Consider the following 19,560-nt stretch of genomic DNA (forward strand, 5'->3'; position numbering starts at 1 on the left):
ATGATTTGAAAATGAAAATAGGTACAGTGAGTCAGACTTCGGCTCAAAAATCGTGCTCATAAATCAAATTTCTGCGTTTTCAGATATTTTGAAAACTGCTGGGGGGGGGACAAAATATGACCCATAGCTGTTTTCAGTAATTGGCATATTTTCGGTATAAAAATCCGTAATTTAAAAATTAAAATAGAGGGAGAGAGTCAGAATTCGGCTCAAAAATCACGCTCAGGAGTCAAATTTCCTACATTTCAGATATTTTAAAAACTGCCGAGGGGTTAGGACAAAATATGACCCATAGCTGTTGTCAGTAATTGGCATATTTTCGTTATAAAAATTCGTAATTTGTAAATGAAAATAGGTGCAGAGAGTCAAAATTCGTCTCAAAAATCACGTTCAGGCTTCAAATTTCCGACATTTCAGACATTTTGAAATCTGCTGGGGTTTAGGCAAAATATGATCCATCGCCGTCGAATTTCAAAATTCAAATTTCCGACATATCAGATATTTTGAAAACTGCTGGCGAGGTTGGAGCAAAATATGACCCATTGCTGTTACTAGTAATAGGCATATTTTTTGTATAAAAAGTCATAATTTTAAAATGAAAATAGATGCAGAGAGTCAGAAATCGGCATAAAAATCATGCTCAGGGATCAAATTTCCGACATTTCAGATATTTGGAAAACTGCAGGGGGGTTTGGGCAAAATATGACCCATCGCCGTTTTCAGTAATTGGCATATTTTCTTTATAAAAATTCGTAATTTGGAAATGAAAATAGGTTCAAAGAGACCGAATTTGGCTTAAAAATCACGCTCAGGAGTCAAATTTCCGATATTTCAGATATTTTGAAAACTGCTGGGTGAGTTGGGGCAAAATATGACCCGTTGCCGTTACCAGTAATTGGCATATATTGCGAATAAAAAGTCATAATTTGAAAATTAAAATAGGTGCAGAGAGTCAGAATTCGGGTCCAAAATCATGCTCAGGAATCAAATTTCCGACATTTCAGATATTTTGAAAACTGCAGGGGGGGTATGGGCAAAATAAGACCCATTGCTGTTTTTAGTAATTGGCATAATTTCGGTAGAAAATTCATGATATGGAAATGAAAAAAAGGTGCAACGAGTCAGAATTCGGCTCAAAAATCGCGATCAAGAGTCAAATTTCCAACATTTCAGAAATTTTGAAATTTGCTGGGGGTTTGTGCAAAATATGACCCATCGCCGTTTTCAGTAATTGGCATACTTTCGGTATAAAAAGTCATGATTTGAAAATGAAAATAAGTGCAGAGAGTCAGAATTCGGCTAAAAAATCACGCTCATGTGTCAAATTTCCGACATTTCTTTTATTTTGAAAACTGCAAGGGGGTTTGGTCAAAATATGACCTTTCGCTGATTTCAGTAATTGACATATTTTCGTTATAGAGAATCGTAATTTGTAAATGAAAATAGGCGCAGAGAGTCAGAATTCGACCCGAAAATCAAGCTCAGGAGTCAAATTTCCGACATCTCAGATATTTTGAAAACTGCAGCGGGGTTTGGGCAAAATTTGACCCATCGCTGTTTTCAGTAATTGGCATAATTTTGGTATAAAATTCATGATTTGGAAATGAAAATAGGCGCAGAGAGTCAGAATTCGGCTCAAAAATCACGCTCAGGTGTCAAATCTCCGACATTTCGGATATTTTGATAACTGGAAAGGGGTTTGGGCAAAATATGACCCATAGCCGGTCGGCCGAGCGGACAGCACGCTGGTCTTGTGATCCTGTGGTCCTGGGTTCGATCCCAGGCGCCGGCGAGAAACAATGGGCAGAGTTTCTTTCACCCTATGCCCCTGTTACCTAGCAGTAAAATAGGTACCTGGGTGTTAGTCAGCTTTCACGGGCTGCCCCCCTGGGGGTGGAGGCCTGGTCGAGGACCGGGCCGCGGGGACACTAAAAAGCCCCGAAATCATCATCGCCGTTTTCAAGTAATAGGCACATTTTCGGTTTAAAAATTCGAAATTAGAAAATGAAAATAGTTGCAAAGTAAGATTCGGCTCAAAATTCACACTCATGGGTCAAATTTTCGACATTTCTGATATTTTGAAAACTGCAAGTGGGTTTGGGCAAAATATGACATCGCAATTTCAGTAATTGACATATTATCGTTAAAAAAGGACGTAATTTGAAAATGAAAATAGGTGCAGAGAGTCGGAATTCTGCTCAAAAATTAGGCTCAGCAGTCAAATTTCCGACATTTCAGATATTTTGAAAACTGCTGGGGGAGTTGGGTCAAAATATGACCCATTGCCGTAACCAGTAATTGGCATATTTTAGGCATAAAAGTAGTAATTTGAAAATGAAAAAAGGTGCAGAGAGTCAGATTTGGGTCAAAAATCATGCTCAAGAATCAAATTTCCGACATTTTAGATAATTTGAAAACTTCAGGGTGGGTTTGGGCAGAATATGACCCAATTCTGTTTTTAGTCATTGGCATATTTCCAGTATAAAAAGTAGTAATTTGAAAATGAAAAAATGTGCAGAGAGTCAGAATTCGGACAAAAAATCACGCTTTGGAGTAAAATTTCCAAAATTTCAGATATTTTGAAAACTGCAGCGTGGCTTGGGCAAATTATGAGCAATCGCTGTTTTCAGTAATTGTCACATTTTCAGAATAAAAAGTAGTAATTCGAAAATGAAAATAGGTGTAGAGAGTCAGAATTCGGCTCAAAAATCACGCTCAGGAGTCAAATTTCCGACATTTCGTATATTTTGAAAACTGCAGGGGTTAAGGCAAAACAGGACCCATCGCCGTTTTCAGTAATTGGCACATTTTCGGTATAAAAATCATGATTTGAAAATGAAAAAAGGTGCAGAAAGTCAGATTTCGGCTCAAAAATCATGCTCAGGAATCAAATTTCCGACAATTCAGATATTTTGAAAACTGCAGGGAGGTTTGGGCAAAATATGACCCATCGCTGTTTTCCTAAATTGGCATATTTACAATATAAAAAACGTAATATGAAAATGAAAAAAGGTGCAGAGAGTCAGAATTCGGATAAAAAGTCAGGCATAGGAGAAAAAATTCCAATATTTTAGATATTTTGGAAACTGCAGGGTTGTTTCGGCGAAATATGACCAATCGTTGTTTTCAGTAATTGTCACATCTTCGGAATAAAAAGTAGTATTTTGAAAATGAAAATAGGTGTAGAAAGACAGAAATTGGCTCCAAAATCACGCTCAAGGGTCAAACTTCCGACATTTCAGATATTTTGAAAACTGCTGTGGGGTTTGGGCAAAATACGACCCTTCTCCGTTTTCAGTATTTGGCACATTTCCCGTATAAAAAGTCGTAATATGAAAATGAAAATAGGTGCAGAAAGGCAGAATTCTCTTAAAAAATCTCCCTCATGATTCCAATTTCTGACATTTCAAATATTTTGAAAACTGCTGGGGGGTTTGGGCCAAATATTTCCAATCGCCGTTTTCAGTAATTGGCATATTTTCATTTTAAACTTCATGATTTGAAAATGAAAATAGGTGCAGAGAGTCAGATTTCGGCTCAAAAATCACGCTCAGGTGTCAAATCTCCGACATTTCAGATATTTTGAAAACTACTGGGGGGTTTGGGCAAAATATGTCCCATCCCCGTTTTCAATAATTAGCCTACTTTCGGAATAAAAAATTCGTAATTTGAAAATTAAAATAGGGGCAGAGAGTCAGAATTTGGCTCAAAAATCACACTCAGAAGTCAAATTTCCAACATTTCAGATATTTTAAAAACTGCTGGGGGGTTTGGACAAAATGTGACCCATAGTTGTTTTAAGTAATTGTCATATTTTCGGTATAAAAATTCGTAATAGGAAAATGAAAATAGGTACAGAAAGTCAGAATTCGGTTAAAAAATCTCGCTCATGATTCCAATTTCTGACATTTCAAATATTTTGAAAACTGCTGGGGGGTATGGGCACAATATGACCCATCCCCGTTTTAGGTAATTGGTCTATTTTCGGAATAAAAAGTCGTAATTTTAAAATTAAAATAAAGGCAGAGAGTCAAAATTCGTCGCAAAAACAACGCTCAGGCGTCAAATTTCCGACATTTCTGATGTTTTGAAAACTGCAGGGAATTAGGCAAAACAGGACCCATCGCCGTTTTCAGTAATTGGCACATTTTCGGTATAAAAAGTCATGATTTGAAAATGAAAATAGGTACAGTTAGTCAGACTTCGGCTCAAAAATCGTGCTCATAAATCAAATTTCTGCGTTTTCAGATATTTTGAAAACTGCTGGGGGGGGGGGGACAAAATATGACCCATAGCTGTTTTCAGTAATTGGCATATTTTCGGTATAAAAATCCGTAATTTAAAAATTAAAATAGAGGGAGAGAGTCAGAATTCGGCTCAAAAATCACGCTCAGGAGTCAAATTTCCTACATTTCAGATATTTTGAAAACTGCCGAGGGGTTAGGACAAAATATGACCCATAGCTGTTGTCAGTAATTGGCATATTTTCGTTATAAAAATTCGTAATTTGTAAATGAAAATAGGTGCAGAGAGTCAAAATTCGTCTCAAAAATCACGTTCAGGCTTCAAATTTCCGACATTTCAGACATTTTGAAATCTGCTGGGGTTTAGGCAAAATATGATCCATCGCCGTCGAATTTCAAAATTCAAATTTCCGACATATCTGATATTTTGAAAACTGCTGGCGGGGTTGGAGCAAAATATGACCCATTGCTGTTACTAGTAATAGGCATATTTTTTGTATAAAAAGTCATAATTTTAAAATGAAAATAGATGCAGAGAGTCAGAAATCGGCATAAAAATCATGCTCAGGGATCAAATTTCCGACATTTCAGATATTTTGAAAACAACAGTGGGGTTTGGGAGAAATATGACCCATCGCTGTTTTCAGTAATTGGCATATTTTTAATATAAAAATCGTAATTTGAAAATGAAAAAAGGTAAAGAGAGTCAGAATTCGGATAAAAAACCAGGCTTAGAAGTAAAATTTCCAATATTTCAGATATTTTGGGAACTACAGCGTGGTTTGGGCCAAATATGACCAATCGCTGTTGTCAGTAATTGTCATATTTTCGAAATAAAAACTAGTAATTTGAAAATGAAAATAGGTGTAGAGAAACAGAAATTGGCTCAAAAATCACGCTCAAGGGTCAAACATCCGACATTTCAGATATTTTGAAAACTGCAGAGGGGTTTGCGCAAAATACGACCTTTCGCCAAAATACGACCAAAATACGACCTTTCAGTAATTGGGACATTTTCAGTACAAAAAGTCGTAAAATGAAAATGAAAATAGGTGCAGAAAGGCAGAATTCGGTTAAAAAATCTCTCTCTCATGATTCCAATTTCTGACATTTCAAAAATTTTGAAAACTGCTGGGGGGTTTGGGCAAAATATGACCAATCCCCGTTTTCAGTAATTGGCCTATTTTCGGAATAAAAAGTCGTAATTTGAAAATTAAAATAAAGGCAGAGTCAAAATCCGTCTCAAAAATAACGCTCAGGCGTCAAATTTCCGACATTTCTGATGTTTTGAAAACTGCAGGGATTTAAGCAAAACAGGACCCATCGCCGTTTTCAGTAATTGGTACATTTTCGGTATAAAAAGTCACGATTTGAAAATGAAAATTGGTGCAGAGAGTCAGATTTCAGGTCAGAAATCGTGCTCATGAATCAAATTTCCGATATTTCAGATATTTTGAAAACTGTCGGGGCGTTTGGGCAAAATATGACCCATAGCTGTTTTCAGTAATTGGCATATTTTCGGTATAAAAATCCGAAATTTGAAAACTAAAATAGAGGCAGAGATTCAGAATTCGGCTCAAAAATCTCGCTCAGAAGTCGAATTTCCGACATTTCAGATATTTTGAAAACTGTAGACGGGTTTGCGCAAAAAATGACCCATTGCCGTTACCAGTAATAGGCATATTTTTTGTACAAAAAGTCATAATTTTAAAATGAAAATAGATGCAGACAATTAGAATTCTGCTCCAAAATTATGCACAGGAATCAAATTTCCGACTTTTCAGATATTTTGAAAACTACAGGGGGGTTTGGGCAAAATATGACCCATCGCTGTTTTCAGTAATTGACACATTTTCAATATAAATATCGTAATTTGAAAATGAAAAAAGGTGCAGAGAGTCAGAATTCGGACAAAAAATCACGCTTTGGAGTAAAATTTCCAAAATTTCAGATATTTTGAAAACTGCAGCGTGGCTTGGGCAAATTATGAGCAATCGCTGTTTTCAGTAATTGTCACATTTTCAGAATAAAAAGTAGTAATTCGAAAATGAAAATAGGTGTAGAGAGTCAGAATTCGGCTCAAAAATCACGCTCAGGAGTCAAATTTCCGACATTTCGTATATTTTGAAAACTGCAGGGGTTAAGGCAAAACAGGACCCATCGCCGTTTTCAGTAATTGGCACATTTTCGGTATAAAAATCATGATTTGAAAATGAAAAAAGGTGCAGAAAGTCAGATTTCGGCTCAAAAATCATGCTCAGGAATCAAATTTCCGACAATTCAGATATTTTGAAAACTGCAGGGAGGTTTGGGCAAAATATGACCCATCGCTGTTTTCCTTAATTGGCATATTTACAATATAAAAAACGTAATATGAAAATGAAAAAAGGTGCAGAGAGTCAGAATTCGGATAAAAAGCCAGGCATAGGAGAAAAAATTCCAATATTTTAGATATTTTGTAAACTGCAGGGTTGTTTCGGCGAAATATGACCAATCGTTGTTTTCAGTAATTGTCACATTTTCGGAATAAAAAGTAGTATTTTGAAAATGAAAATAGGTGTAGAGAGACAGAAATTGGCTCCAAAATCACGCTCAAGGGTCAAACTTCCGACATTTCAGATATTTTGAAAACTGCTGTGGGGTTTGGGCAAAATACGACCCTTCTCCGTTTTCAGTATTTGGCACATTTCCCGTATAAAAAGTCGTAATATGAAAATGAAAATAGGTGCAGAAAGGCAGAATTCTCTTAAAAAATCTCCCTCATGATTCCAATTTCTGACATTTCAAATATTTTGAAAACTGCTGGGGGGTTTGGGCCAAATATTTCCAATCGCCGTTTTCAGTAATTGGCATATTTTCATTTTAAAATTCATGATTTGAAAATGAAAATAGGTGCAGAGAGTCAGATTTCGGCTCAAAAATCACGCTCAGGTGTCAAATCTCCGACATTTCAGATATTTTGAAAACTACTGGGGGGTTTGGGCAAAATATGTCCCATCCCCGTTTTCAATAATTAGCCTACTTTCGGAATAAAAAATTCGTAATTTGAAAATTAAAATAGGGGCAGAGAGTCAGAATTTGGCTCAAAAATCACACTCAGGAGTCAAATTTCCAACATTTCAGATATTTTAAAAACTGCTGGGGGGTTTGGACAAAATGTGACCCATAGTTGTTTTAAGTAATTGTCATATTTTCGGTATAAAAATTCGTAATAGGAAAATGAAAATAGGTACAGAAAGTCAGAATTCGGTTAAAAAATCTCGCTCATGATTCCAATTTCTGACATTTCAAATATTTTGAAAACTGCTGGGGGGTATGGGCACAATATGACCCATCCCCGTTTTAGGTAATTGGTCTATTTTCGGAATAAAAAGTCGTAATTTTAAAATTAAAATAAAGGCAGAGAGTCAAAATTCGTCGCAAAAATAACGCTCAGGCGTCAAATTTCCGACATTTCTGATGTTTTGAAAACTGCAGGGAATTAGGCAAAACAGGACCCATCGCCGTTTTCAGTAATTGGCACATTTTCGGTATAAAAAGTCATGATTTGAAAATGAAAATAGGTACAGTGAGTCAGACTTCGGCTCAAAAATTGTGCTCATAAATCAAATTTCTGCGTTTTCAGATATTTTGAAAACTGCTGGGGGGGGGGGGGACAAAATATGACCCATAGCTGTTTTCAGTAATTGGCATATTTTCGGTATAAAAATCCGTAATTTAAAAATTAAAATAGAGGGAGAGAGTCAGAATTCGGCTCAAAAATCACGCTCAGGAGTCAAATTTCCTACATTTCAGATATTTTGAAAACTGCCGAGGGGTTAGGACAAAATATGACCCATAGCTGTTGTCAGTAATTGGCATATTTTCGTTATAAAAATTCGTAATTTGTAAATGAAAATAGGTGCAGAGAGTCAAAATTCGTCTCAAAAATCACGTTCAGGCTTCAAATTTCCGACATTTCAGACATTTTGAAATCTGCTGGGGTTTAGGCAAAATATGATCCATCGCCGTCGAATTTCAAAATTCAAATTTCCGACATATCTGATATTTTGAAAACTGCTGGCGGGGTTGGAGCAAAATATGACCCATTGCTGTTACTAGTAATAGGCATATTTTTTGTATAAAAAGTCATAATTTTAAAATGAAAATAGATGCAGAGAGTCAGAAATCGGCATAAAAATCATGCTCAGGGATCAAATTTCCGACATTTCAGATATTTTGAAAACAACAGTGGGGTTTGGGAGAAATATGACCCATCGCTGTTTTCAGTAATTGGCATATTTTTAATATAAAAATCGAAATTTGAAAATGAAAAAAGGTAAAGAGAGTCAGAATTCGGATAAAAAAACAGGCTTAGAAGTAAAATTTCCAATATTTCAGATATTTTGGGAACTACAGCGTGGTTTGGGCCAAATATGACCAATCGCTGTTGTCAGTAATTGTCATATTTTCGAAATAAAAACTAGTAATTTGAAAATGAAAATAGGTGTAGAGAAACAGAAATTGGCTCAAAAATCACGCTCAAGGGTCAAACATCCGACATTTCAGATATTTTGAAAACTGCAGAGGGGTTTGCGCAAAATACGACCTTTCGCCAAAATACGACCAAAATACGACCTTTCAGTAATTGGGACATTTTCAGTACAAAAAGTCGTAAAATGAAAATGAAAATAGGTGCAGAAAGGCAGAATTCGGTTAAAAAATCTCTCTCTCATGATTCCAATTTCTGACATTTCAAAAATTTTGAAAACTGCTGGGGGGTTTGGGCAAAATATGACCAATCCCCGTTTTCAGTAATTGGCCTATTTTCGGAATAAAAAGTCGTAATTTGAAAATTAAAATAAAGGCAGAGTCAAAATCCGTCTCAAAAATAACGCTCAGGCGTCAAATTTCCGACATTTCTGATGTTTTGAAAACTGCAGGGATTTAAGCAAAACAGGACCCATCGCTGTTTTCAGTAATTGGTACATTTTCGGTATAAAAAGTCACGATTTGAAAATGAAAATTGGTGCAGAGAGTCAGATTTCAGGTCAAAAATCGTGCTCATGAATCAAATTTCCGATATTTCAGATATTTTGAAAACTGTCGGGGCGTTTGGGCAAAATATGACCCATAGCTGTTTTCAGTAATTGGCATATTTTCGGTATAAAAATCCGAAATTTGAAAACTAAAATAGAGGCAGAGAGTCAGAATTCGGCTCAAAAATCACGCTCAGAAGTCGAATTTCCGACATTTCAGATATTTTGAAAACTGTAGACGGGTTTGCGCAAAAAATGACCCATTGCCGTTACCAGTAATAGGCATATTTTTTGTACAAAAAGTCATAATTTTAAAATGAAAATAGATGCAGACAATTAGAATTCTGCTCCAAAATTATGCACAGGAATCAAATTTCCGACTTTTCAGATATTTTGAAAACTACAGGGGGGTTTGGGCAAAATATGACCCATCGCTGTTTTCAGTAATTGACACATTTTCAATATAAATATCGTAATTTGAAAATGAAAAAAGGTGCAGAGAGTCAGAATTCGGATAAAAAGTCAGGCTTAGAAGAAAAATTTCCAATATTTCAGATATTTTGGGGACTGCAGCGTGGTTTGGGCAAAATATGACCAATATCTGTTGTCAGAAATTGTCACATTTTCGGAATAAAAAGTAGTATTTTGAAAATGCAAATAGGTGTAAAGAGACAGAAATTGGCTCAAAAATCACGCTCAAGGGTCAAACTTCCGACATTTCACATATTTTGAAAACTGCAGAGTGGTTTGGGCAAAATACGACCTTTCGCCGTTTTCAGTAATTGGGACATTTTTGGTACAAAAAGTCGTAATATGAAAATGAAAATAGGTGCAGAAAGGCAGAATTCGGTTAAAAAATCTCGCTCATGATTCCAATTTCTGACATTTCAAATAATTTGAAAACAGCTGCGGGGTTTGTGCACAATATGACCCATCCTCGTTTTAAGTAATTGGCCTATTTTCGGAATAAAAAGTCATAATTCTCATAATTCCAGTTTCTGACATTTCAAATATTTTGAAACCTGCTGGGGGGTTTGGGTAAAATATGACCAATCCCCGTTTTCAGTAATTGGCCTATTTTCAGTATATAAATTCGTAATTTGAAAATGAAAGTAGGTGCAGAGTCAAAATTCGTCTCAAAAATCACTTTTCAGGCTTCAAATTTCCGACATTTCAGATATTTTGAAAACTGCGGGGGTTTAGGCAAAATATGATCCATCGCCGTTTTAAGTAATTGACATATTTTTGTGATTTTTTGTTTTGTAATTGACATATTTTTTCCATAACTCCCATTCAGTTTTCAAAATATCTGAAATGTCGGAAATTTGACTCTTGAGCGTGATTTTTTAGCCGAATTCTGAATCTGTGCACCTTTTTTCATTTTCATATTATGACTTTTTATACCGAAATTGTGCCAAGAACTTACAACGGCGATGGGTAACATTTTACCCAAACCCCCTCTGCAGTTTTCAAAATATCTGAAATACATTTCATTTCGACATTTCAGATATTTTGAAAACTCCATGGGAGTTAGGGAAAAAAATAAAAAACCCATCTCTGTATTCAATAATTGGCATATTTTCAGTATAAAAAGTCGTAATTTGTAAATAAAAATAGGTACTGAGAGTCAGAATTCGGCTAAAAAAACACGCTCAGGAGTCAAATTTCCGGCATATCAGATATTTTGTAAACTGCATGGTGGTTTGGGCAAGGAATGACCCATTGTCATTTTCAATAATTGGCATATTTTCGGTATAAAAATTCGTAATTGGAAAATGAAAATAGGTGCAGATACTCAGAGTTCAGCTAATATATCACGCTAAGGATTCCAATTTCCGACATTTCACATATTTTGAAAATTGCAGGGAGGTTTCGGCAAAATATGATTCTTCGCCGTTTTCAATAATTGGCATATTTTTCGGTAAAAAATTCATAATTTGAAAACGAAAATTGATGCAGAGTGCCAGAATTCGGCTCAAAAACCTCGCTAAGGTTTCAAATTTCCGACATTTCAGATATTTTAAAAACTGCATGTGGGGTTAGGGCAAAATATAACCCATCGCTGTTTTCAGTAATTGGCATATTTTCGAAATGAAAAGTCGTAATTTGAAGTTGAAAATAGGTACAGAGAGTAAGAATTCGGTTCAAAAATCTCACACATGAGTCAAATTTCCGAAATTTGACATATTTTGAAAACTGCAGGCGGGGGGGGGGGGGGGAGGGTGTTGGCCAAATATGACCCATCGCCGATTTCTGTAATTGGCATATTTTCGGAATGAAAATCGTAATTTGAAAGTGAGAATAGATGCAGAAAGCGGGAATTTGGCTCAAAAAACACGCCCCATGAGTCAAATTTCCGACATTTCAATATTTTGAAAACTGCCAGAGGGGGGGGGGGCAAAATATGACCATCGCTGTTGTCAGTAATTGGCATATTTTCGGAAAGAAAAGTCGTAATTTGAAAATAAAAAAGGTGCTGAGAGTAAGAATTCGGCTCAAAAAAACACGCCCATGAGTCAAATTTCCGACATTTCAGATATTTTTAAAACTGCAGGGGGATTTGGGCAAAATATGACCCATCGCTGTTGTGTGTAATTGCCATATTTTCGGAATGAAAAGTCATAATTTGAAAATGAAAATAGGCGCAGAGTCAGAATTCGGCTTAATATCACGCTCAGGTGTCAAATTTCCGACATTTCACACATTTTGAAAACTGCAGGGGGTTTGGGGAAAATAAAACCCTTCGACGTTTTCAGCAATTGGCATATTTTCGGTATAAAATTTCGTAATTTAAAAATCAAAATAGGTGCAGAGAGTCAAAATTCGGCTCAAAAATCACGCTCAGGAATCAAATTTCCGACATTTTAGATATTTTGAATACTGCAAGGGGGTTTGGGCAAATATGACCCTTCAACGTTTTCAGTAATTGGCATATTTTCCGATTGAAAAGTACTAATTTGAAAATGAAAATAGGTGCGGAGAGTCAGAATTCGGCTAAAAAATCACGCTCAGGAGTAAAATTTTCGATATTTCTGATAATTTCAAAACTGAAGAGGGGTTTGGGAAAGGAATGACCTATTGCCGTTTTCTGTAATTGGAATATTTTCGGTATAAAAAGTCGTTATTTAAAAATGAAAATTCGTGCAGAGAGTCAGAATTCGGCTCAAAAAACACAGTCAGGAGATAAATTTGCGAAATTTCAGATATTTTGAAAACTCAAGGGGGTTTTGGCAAAATATGACCCTTGCCGTTTTCAGTAATTTGCACATTCTGCGGGTGAAAAGTCGTAATTTGAAAATGAAAATAGGTGCAGAGAGTCAGAATTCTGCTCAAAAAACACTCTCAGGAGTTAAATTTCCGACTTTTCAAATATATTGAGAACTGCAGGCGGGGTTTGGGAAAAATATGACCCATCGCTGTTTTCTGTAATTGGCAGTTTTCGGAATGAAAATTCGTAATTTGAAAATGAAAATAGGTGCAGAGAGTCAGAATTCGGCTCAAAAATTACGCTTATGATTAAAATTTCTGACACTTCAGATATTTTTAAAACTGCAGGGGGGTTTGGGCAAAATATGACCCATTGCCGTTTTCTGTAATTCACTTATTTTCGGAATGAAAATCGTAATTTGAAAGTGAAAATAGGTGCAGAGAGTTGGAATTCGGCTCAAAAATCACACTCAGTAGTTAAATTTCCGAAATTTCAGATATTTTGAAAACTGCAGGGGAGTTTGTGAAAAGTATGACCCATTGATGTTTTCATTAATTGGCATATTTTCGGTATAAAATTTCGTAATATGGAAAGGAAATTAGATGCAGAGAATCAGAATTTGGTTCAAAAATTACGCTCAGGAGCCAAATTTTCACCATATTTCATATTTAGAAAATGCGGGGAAGGGGGGGGGGGGGGGTTAGGCCAAATATGACCTATTGCTGTTTTTAGAAATTGGCCTATTTTCTGTATAAAAAGTCGTAATTTGAAAATGAAAAAAAGTGCACAGAGTCAGAATTCTCTTCAAAAATCATGCTCAAGAGTCAAATTTCCGACATTTAAGATATTTTGAAAACTGCATTAGAGTTTGGGCCAAATATGACCCATCTCCGTTCTCAGTAATTGGCATATTTTCAGTATAAAAAGTCGTAATATGAAAATGAAAATCGGGGCAGAGAGTCAGAATTCAGCTCAAAAATCACGCTCAGGAGTCAACTTTCCGAAATTCAGATATTTTGAAAACTGCAGGGGGGTTTGGGCAAAATACGACACATCGCCGTTTTCTGTTATTGGCATAATTACGGAATGAAATTCGTAATTTGAAAATGAAAATAGGAGCAGAGAGTCAGAATTCGGCTATAAAACCACGCTCAGAAGTCAAATTTCCGACATATCAAATATTTTGAAAACTGCAGGGGGGTTTTGTGCAAAATATGACCCATCGCCGTTTTCAGTAATTGACATATTTTTGGTATAAAACTTCTTAATTTGAAAACGAAAAAAGTTGCAGAGAGTCAAAATTCGGCTCAAAAACCACGCTAAGGAGTCAAGTTTCCGACATTTCAGATATTTTGAAAACTGCTGGGGGGATTGGACAAAATATGACCTATCTCCGTTTTCGCTATTGGACCATTTTCGGTATAAAAAGTCGGTAATTGAAAATTAAAATTGGTGCAGTCAGAAAACACAGTCAGAATTTAAATGTGCGAAATTTCAGATATTTTGAAAACTTAAGAAGGTTTTGGCAAAATATGACCCTTGCCGTTTTCAGTAATTTGTATATTTTGCGGATGAAAAGTCGTAATTTGGAAATGAAAATATGTGCAGAGAGTCAGAATTCGGCTCAAAAACCACGCTAAGGAGTCAAGTTTCCGACATTTCGGACATTTTAAAAACTGCAGGGGGGGTTTGGGCAAAATATGACCCATCGCTGTTTTCAGTAATTGGCATATTTTCGGTATGAAACGTCGTAATTTGAAACTGAAAATAGGTGCAGAGAGTCAGAATTAAGCTCAAAAATCACGCTCAGGAGTCAAATTTCCGACATTTCAGACATTTTAAAAACTGCAGGGGGGTTTGGGCTCTCACTCTCTCTCTCTCTCTGTCTCTCTCTCTCTCTCTCTCTCTCTCTCTCTCTCTCTCTCTCTCTCTCTCTCTCTCTCTCTCTCTCTCTCTCTCTCTCTCTCTCTCTCTCTCCCTCCTTATACCCATTCCAGCACCCTCCCTCATCAAAGCCGTCTAAAATACCGTGCCCCAGATCACCCCAAGGATCAGACTGGCACACGGAGAGATTTAATAAAAACTGTGTGAGAGTCGTAGCTCAGAGCTTTCCCAGGAGTTTAAACTCATAAACATATTTAAGAAGGTGCAGGCAAGACGTGCTGGGGTCTACAAAGGTGCAGGTTTTGGAAATCTGACAAACATAATAACATGAGTTATACCCTTAAAGAAAAGAGAATGGGTGATTCTGTGACGTCATCGATGTCACGTATTTGTATTTCTCTAATTTCTTTTAAACAACAGTCTAGTGTTTAAACTTAATAAAAAAGTGTTCACTAGGACTGAATATAATTACTAACACCAAAACATAGCTTGACTCCCTTGTTACTGTAAAATTAAATCCAGAAGTAGAACCACCAAAACATTGGAACAAGGAGGGAGGGAGCGTCACTACACAGAGAGAGAGAATCATAATAATAACAACACGAAACGAGTGCTCCTGAGAGAGAGTTGTGATACTAGTCTCATACGATAGACTTACTCTGTCCCAAGAGAACTACCACAGCAACACCTCTACCACACAACTGGAGCACTTGAGTATCCGACTAAAGTATTCTGTTTTAATTGATGCATCTTTTAATATAGATTGGTGGCCAGGTAATAGCATTAAAAAAACACAAACAAGTGAGTTTACTCAACTTTACACAGCTCCACATATTACAAGTCACACCTGTACTTATATGCTTAGGGAACCTTTATTAATTCCTTACATCCCAAACAGGTAATTGTGAGGGAAGTTAGTGAAGCAGGAAGCTGGCTCCCAATATAATTAGAGAAATTGCTTCAACTAGCTGTACATCAAGCTTTGTAGGCCTCCAGACAGCCGCCATTACGTGGCCCTCAGAGGCACAGAGCTACACCCTAACCTGATGCTTCCATTACATAGCCTTAGCAGGCCCCATCAACAGGAACAGCTAAGCGCCCTTTTTGTTCAGTACTGTAGACATAGTATTAGTAATTATAAATTCATTTATTTTGGTATAATAGTAGACTAGACCACAATATGTGGTATGATTTATAATTTATATCAAAGACTAGGTAAACAATTTGTAGTTTATGAAGGAGCCATCTCAAAGTGGTTTAAGCTACAAATTGTCCCTCCAATTATGTGAGATAAATTCAAGCAGCTGAATCAGTACATACAGTCCACTTACTTACTACTATCTAATTAACTAACTTATTACTAAGAACTAACTAAGAAAAATAATCAAATCAAATATCATATTAAAGTCAATTAAAAAATAAGTAAATGTTTGAGTATTCACAGAATTAAAAAAGAATTAAAGTGGCTAGGATTTTCCCACATAAATTATGGTCCATCAAACCTAGATACATGATCCTGATTAGGATCTATATATATAACATTAGTGCAATATTTACACAATATTTACATGTACATTATTTATAGCAGGAAGACACTGTTATACATTTTACATATTTCTAGCCTAACTTTTTCAATCTCAGCAAATAGTGAACAGAACTTACAACAAGCACTATTATTGTTCCGAGGCCTGTATCACAAGAACAATTTTGCTTTTTCATTAAATGAGATTGATAAGAGGCTAATTTATTCATAAATATATATGCTTTTTATAATTTTAAGTGTTTATATAAACATTACTTTTTAATATTGCACTATTACTGTAATAATTACTGCATGCCACATTATTTACAACTAATTCTTGCACAAGAGTAGGACATTTTAGGCTGGTGTTGTACAGCAATCTAGTCTAATTTGTTATGCTAACCTGGTGTAAGGGTAAAACTTTTACACTTGTCTAGAGTTGAACATATATTACAACCTAGCAAGTACATATTTTTATATGTACATATATATATGTCTTCATAATATTGCCATAACTATAGTAATAATTTAACTATAATCATTTCACCTTTGAGTGTAAACCTGTGTCTCCGTGCCAACCAAGAGTGATTTTGAGGAGCTAACTTGAGGAAAATCCAGCAGAGACACAAGGTTACAACTCAAATTATAGTGTGCATGATTATATAATGTGTATTTTTTAAATGATAAACATCTCTAATTTGGAAACTTGTGGCTCTACTAGCTCAAGTGCCAGAAACTGTCCAAATCAAAGTCCAACAAAGCTTAGTAATAGTACATCTGCAACACGGCTAGCAAATACAGCCAATATGTTTACTGCCAAAAATGTAAAAGCGACCCTCACGGGTATGAAGAGCCACTTAACCCGACAGATCAAAAAATGTGAGGATTTATGTAATCAAACTCCAGTTGATTATGTAGAACTAGGTCATTATAAGGTTGCACAGACCAAATATCAACATGTGCTAATGCAAATCTTGAAATATCAGGATATCCTTGCAACTACCAACATCGATGAAGAGGCAATGAACGCTGAGGTACAAGAAAACGCAGATTACGTAGACACAATACATACAAAGTTACAACACTTTGACAATTTAATAACCATATATAAGGCCAATACAAACATTGCAGCCACAGCTTCCCAAAACCAGACACAACTAGAAGTCAAATTACCATCACTCAGTCTCCCAACTTTCTCTGGTACAGAGGACGAGAGTTGGGACAACTTCTGGAACAAATTTGTCGATTCTGTGGATTCTAATGCCAATGTAGCAAAGACAACAAAATTTACATATTTGCAATATGTCTTATTGAATGAAGCGTTAAAGGTGGTCTGTAATCTGACCTTTACGGATGATGGGTACGACAACGCAGTACAGCTCCTTAAGGATGATTATGCTGATCCAGAAAGGACTATCAGACTTTTAACCCAGAAGCTGTTGGATATTAACCCTCCAGATGGTACAGCTGACTCACTCCAAGCCTTTAGATTGGAGCCTGAGTCCTTGCTCAAGGCACTTAAGAACAAGGTCACTTGGAAGAATCAGACTGGATAATCCAAGTCCATATGAAACGCAAATTACCCAGTGACGTACTGAATAAGTTGTTTGTTTTATATAACAAATCTTCTCTGACAGTAAAGGAGATAACCGAAGGTTTGCGTTCCATAATAGAAAGACAAAGAGATAACCCAGATGGAAAAGCAACATCTAAACCTTCATCTACCACTAATAGTAAACAACAGAGTACAAACAGTACTCCGAATAAATCTAAAACAACTTCCCCCTCCCCAAAGTGGAAACAAGGCAGTGTAGGCACATATGCAGTTGGCCCCTCCAAACCTACAGTTAATGCGTCACCCAAACCGGTGACTTCCCAAGATGCTGTTAACATCTGGAGGCCATGTGTGTTCTGTGAACAACAACATTCCATGTACCATTGCAAAGCTTACCCCGATCGTGCTACATGCATAAAACAACTCAAGGAGTTACATAGATGCACCAGGTGAATAAGTTTACATAATCGTGATACCTGTGCAACTCAAATGCTCACCTGTACTGGGTGCAATAAGGATAAGCACCATTCAGCACTTTGTGGGGACTCAAGTACAAAGTCTCCCAAACCACAGGAGGAGACGGAACTTCTGCTTCAGTACAGCTTTGTACCGTGTTACCTGACATAAGTGTCTTCTCAACAAGGTCTGATCATAAATCAGCCCTACCCACTGCTCAATTGATCATTAAAAATGGAAAGTCCAAGGCCACCGTACGTTGATTATTTGACCAAGGATCTCAAATGACTTTTATCTCAAAGAAGTTGGTAGTGCCCTGAAACTCAAACCTGTTCGAGAGACACGAATAGACATAGCAGGATTCCTGACTAACTCAGGAGCCCGAGTCTTCAAGATAGTACAACCTAAAGTACGTTTAGGCAGTTATGTCCGAACGATACAAGCTCTTGTAGTAGATAGATTCCCAACAGACCTGTATGTATATGGTCTAAGGACAACAGCTAAATTCCTGAAAGAAAAGGGAATCAAATTGGCTGACAAAATCACATCAGACATCCTTTCGAATATTGGAATCCTTATGGGATCAGATGTCTACCATAAGTTTATCAAAGGAAAGGAAGAGAAACAAGGAATGAACTCGTTACCATCTGCAAGTGGCTATTTGCTAACAGACCCAGTATTAAGACTGAAGCAACCAGCACCTGTAGACCACCAACGTGCCAACCCAGTAATGGTTGCATGACTAGGAGAACAGTCTCCACTACATGTCCGAGGATGAGCTTGATCCCCCTGTTCATAAACTATGGGACCTGGCAACTCTCGGCATTGTCCCTAAACAGCCTAGCCCAGATGACGACTGGACTTACAAACAATACCTGGACCAGTTATCTACAGAGATAATCAATACTGGGTCAGGTTACCATAGAAGCTGAATCACCCTCAGCTACCTGTCAAGCATTTTATGGCACAAAACCAATTACGATCACAGGTGTTGCGCTTACAAAGACATCCTGAGAACTTGAAGTTGTATCATGAAATAATACAGAAGCAGCTCGATGACAAATTTATCGAAGTTGTTACAAATGATAACCCAAAGGAAGGGTACTACCTGCCACACCACCCTGTACTGAAAAATTCTACTACTACCTCATTACGGAAAGTATTTAATTGCAGCGCTAAGACAAGGCAGAGTAGTGTTTCGTTAAATGACTGCCTTCAAACTGGACCTAGCCTGACACAAAGGCTATACGACATGCTGTTAAAGTTTCACATCGGGACTGATGCATATACGGCCGACATCAGCAAGGCTTTCCTTAGGGTAGGTCTCCAAGAAGAAGACCGGAACTACACAAAGTTCCTATGGATCGAGGATCCTAACGATCCAAACAGTGAATGAATCACTTACATGTTTGCGTCTGTTTTGTTTGGAGCCACATCTTCACCGTTTCTGCTTCAAGCTACCTTAGATATGCACTTGAAGAAGTCCAATAGCCCAAACAAAACAGAAATTAGCAATAACTTGAATGTGGACAATTTCCAAGGAACATCCAGCAGTGAGAGTGAACTGCAGAACATATACCACGAGGCCAATTGAGAATTAATGGGAGCAAATATTCCTCTCCAGTCGTTGATCTCCAACAATGCCAAATAAAATCAATGGATCGCAACTGAAT

At 36.7% G+C, this 19,560-nt stretch overlaps 1 protein-coding gene across 1 annotated transcript; it reads left to right on the plus strand.

The window, feature by feature from the left end:
• Positions 1-18,651: 18,651 nt before the first annotated feature.
• Positions 18,652-19,283, plus strand: LOC138353039 (uncharacterized). Its single transcript, XM_069305675.1, has 2 exons — positions 18,652-18,797; positions 19,061-19,283. Exons 1-2 carry the CDS (start codon positions 18,652-18,654, stop codon positions 19,281-19,283), a joined length of 369 nt encoding a protein of 122 aa, XP_069161776.1.
• The last annotated feature ends 277 nt before the right edge of the window (positions 19,284-19,560 follow it).

The sequence above is a fragment of the Procambarus clarkii genome, chromosome 56, assembly GCF_040958095.1.
Source record: "Procambarus clarkii isolate CNS0578487 chromosome 56, FALCON_Pclarkii_2.0, whole genome shotgun sequence".
Lineage (NCBI taxonomy): Eukaryota > Metazoa > Arthropoda > Malacostraca > Decapoda > Cambaridae > Procambarus > Procambarus clarkii.